Source organism: Schistocerca gregaria, chromosome 4 (genome assembly GCF_023897955.1).
Source record: "Schistocerca gregaria isolate iqSchGreg1 chromosome 4, iqSchGreg1.2, whole genome shotgun sequence".
NCBI classification, from domain to species: domain Eukaryota; kingdom Metazoa; phylum Arthropoda; class Insecta; order Orthoptera; family Acrididae; genus Schistocerca; species Schistocerca gregaria.
This window is the reverse complement of record NC_064923.1, coordinates 336,440,324-336,443,606: the sequence shown is the minus strand read 5'-3', so window position 1 is coordinate 336,443,606 and position 3,283 is coordinate 336,440,324. Positions and strand designations below refer to the sequence as shown.

Below are 3,283 nucleotides of genomic sequence, written 5' to 3'. Positions count from 1 at the left end.
ATCTTATCTGAATTGAGAGTAAGTTCCTTTTACTCCTTTCAGGTTTATCTCATATTTCTCTTCTGTATGTTGTTATACTTTTTATAATAGATATGTTCATCCTAATCTTATTTCTGACCTACTTCTTAAAATTCTGTAAAACTCCTGTTAATTGTTTGATTGCTTGTCTATCACTGCGAAAGCAGTTCTTAATACAGTGCATTTACTGTTCAACATACGCTACTTGAGATGTAGTAGCAGCAGTATTCACCTACAAAGGCTTAAATAGCGGAAAGTTTGATTATAGACACGCTGTACACTGAGATATAGGGATCAAACAAGAGTTTATAGAAGGGAAGTTGCAGTTATATTATGTGTTGAATAATACTATAAAAAGCTGCAACTTATATGAAAGATAAATGACATGTTATTGTCAGACCTGAGGTGATCTCCAGCATTTATAAGAAGGTAATAGAAGTTGTAGAAGTCTTTCTAACTGAATAGCGATGTCAAGAAGCAACCTGTCACTCGTTGTTGCTAGGGTAGCAATAGTCCATATTGGAGAACATCTATTAGTTATTCGCATCCCATATTCACAAATTAAATCTCGTTTTCTTCCCTCGTGTACGACTACATATTACGTGCGATTTTAAGGGAAAATTACAGCACTTACGAGCGCAAGGGATGACGGTGTGAGTGACACATGCTTAATGAAAAATTTTGTTACAAAGTGAACTGAGTTCCTACATTTATTTTTTTGTTCCTTTCAACATGACACGTCCTGTACCAAATCTTTTAGGAATACATCAGAGACAATGTAATAGTCGCGATATTAACAACCGAGAGGCCGTAGTGTGTAAGACGTTCGTGGGGGAAAGGTAATTATCTTGAAGTGTTGCTGGATAATTTTTTTTTTTCGAGAAATAATTAAGTGAATTAATACATGAAATACACTCGCAGTTGCGAATGTGGACTACCATCAAGTGTATAGCGTAACGACGACAAAGAAAACTTGTGCCAGACCGGGACACGAACACTGATTTAGCGGTTACCGACAGTGGACGCTTTGCCACATAGCTACAAAGCATGAGTCACGGCCAAAACATTTCTGTACTTGAATATGTCATCAGCCACGTGTCTACAACCTACAGTCGTACATCCCTTATGTATATACTGTGACATTTTACTTAAAAGTCGCTTGCGCGATGTTGGCGGATAAATGTGATAGAGTAATAGCTGTGCAAAGTTCCTTTTGCATCGTAATTCGGAATAACACAGACATTGAAATATCGTAAGTGAATTAATGTTCTTCTTGTAAGTTAACAAGTAGTACGAGGGAATCGATGAATTTCCATTACGAATATTACTGTTGGTGACGTCTTGGTCTCACCCTATTGGGAACTCACACTCGGCGATCTGATCAGTTGGAGTAAAGTCTGTGTAATGATGGATGGACTATGGAAGCGCTATACAGAAATTCGGTACTTCTGCTTTCTGTGTAAAGTGTTCGGTACATGTCCAATTTCGTTCGAGAAGAAGGAAGAAAAAATAACGGTGACATTCAAGGCGCGACTCTATTGTATACTGCTCGGTCTACTGACCCTTTTCTCTGCCCTTTATACTTTTCTGGTGCGCTTACCAGAGAGTTATAAAACTGTCGAGAATCTCGCGAAGTACTCGGACGCGTGTAATATTTTCTTCGCTGCGGCTGCAGCTTTAACGTGTATTCTTCGCAGCTCCACTTTAAAACAAAGACACATCGAAAGTTTCTGCATAAAAATTATTTCAGTTGACGGATTTTTGTATGAAGACGATGGATCAGAATATTTAGGTCTCGCAACTCGTTTGGTATTGTGTGTTGTAGCAGTCACCATTTATTCAGTGGTTTTATTTGGTCACCTCACCTGGCTTATGTTACCTACTATGAAATTTTCTTTTCTGTTACCTATTTGTGTCATGCAGTTCATGAGTAACGTCACTATTTTACAATATCTTTTTCTCAATATGGCGTTAAAAATGAGGTTTTCAAGAGTGAACAGGTATATTCTGCAATTATTCTTCCTGTCTACCAGAGATGCAGAAGGAGAGCTTGACATCAAGATTTCGAAACTCGTAAATGAAACCCCGGAAAAGAAAGATCTACAGTGTGACGATCAATTATTTCTCAGGAAAACTTTCTCTTCACTGCACTCTGAAGCTCAAATAATTGTCAACGGATCCAGAGACGTTATACACTGCTGCAATCAGGTAATGGTAACGGAGGAAGACGCGAAGAAGCTTAAAAATTTGCGGAAAATATATTGCCTTCTTGTCGAAATCGGTAAAGCCGTCAATGCAGCTTACGGAGTACAAAATCTCGTAGAAGTGGTCAGCTGTTTCGTGAGCACAGTGACGTACATTTATATCAGTGTTGTCGTCTACTTAGATCTGAAGCCCGTTTGGCCTGGAATACCGAGGAGTCAAGTCATCACCATGTTCTCTCTCTGGACTGGGCTCATGGCCGGGCGTCTGCTGGCCACAGCCTATAGCAGCGACATGGTCGTGCAAGAGACCGCCCGCACACAGCGGCTGGTCCAGAAACTTATGCTCCTACCGATGCCTGCTAGGAGCGGGTGTCCAGACGAGCTGCAGCTATTCGGAGAGCAGATGGCGCGCAGTCAACTGCGCTACAGCGCAGCGGGGTTGTTCACGCTCGACCTGTCTCTGCTGAGGAGCTTCACAGCCACCGTCACCACCTACGTAGTCATCCTCGTGCAGTTCGGACTGTCTGGCGCGAGCAAGCAGCAGAACAGCAGCGCCGTTGCTTGCAGATGTTAACCAGACAGACAAAGTGACAGGAACCTGAGAGGATTATTACGCACACAGAATGTCATGCGGCTGCCGATTCCAATTTACATACAAAACTTCTTTTATTCAATGAAATTTTAATTTCTTAATTTTCACCTAGAGAACTTGTTCTGTATGACAATCAAAAATTATCTGTTGACAGTTGTAGTTTATTTTTAATGGATACATGGCACTGATGTTAACCAAAGAAGTCATATTTAACTTCTGTTTTTAAACTGTTCACAGCATTTCACATGTTGATGCTATGCGAATGATTATAGAATAACATTTTATTTTTCTTTGGATGTCAAGCCTCATGCATACTTCGCGAACACTTACTTGAGAGTGTAGCACATAATGAGTAATAATGTTTACATATGAACAGCCAAAAGTAAAGAATTCGTAATAACTTCAACAAAGTGTTTATTTAACAGTGTTGAGAAAGGTGAAAAAGTAAAATCCTACTCATCATTTAATA

The 3,283-nt window shown here is 39.9% G+C and overlaps 1 protein-coding gene across 1 annotated transcript; it reads left to right on the top strand.

Moving 5' to 3' along the window:
- The first annotated feature begins 1,425 nt into the window (after positions 1-1,425).
- Positions 1,426-2,796, top strand: LOC126267710 (uncharacterized). Its single transcript, XM_049973013.1, has one exon. It carries the CDS (start codon positions 1,426-1,428, stop codon positions 2,794-2,796), a length of 1,371 nt encoding a protein of 456 aa, XP_049828970.1.
- The last annotated feature ends 487 nt before the right edge of the window (positions 2,797-3,283 follow it).

Bases quoted from the DNA above. Each gene is read 5' to 3' on its own strand.
- LOC126267710 (XM_049973013.1), top strand. From the start codon at position 1,426: ATGGATGGACTATGGAAGCGCTATACAGAAATTCGGTACTTCTGCTTT.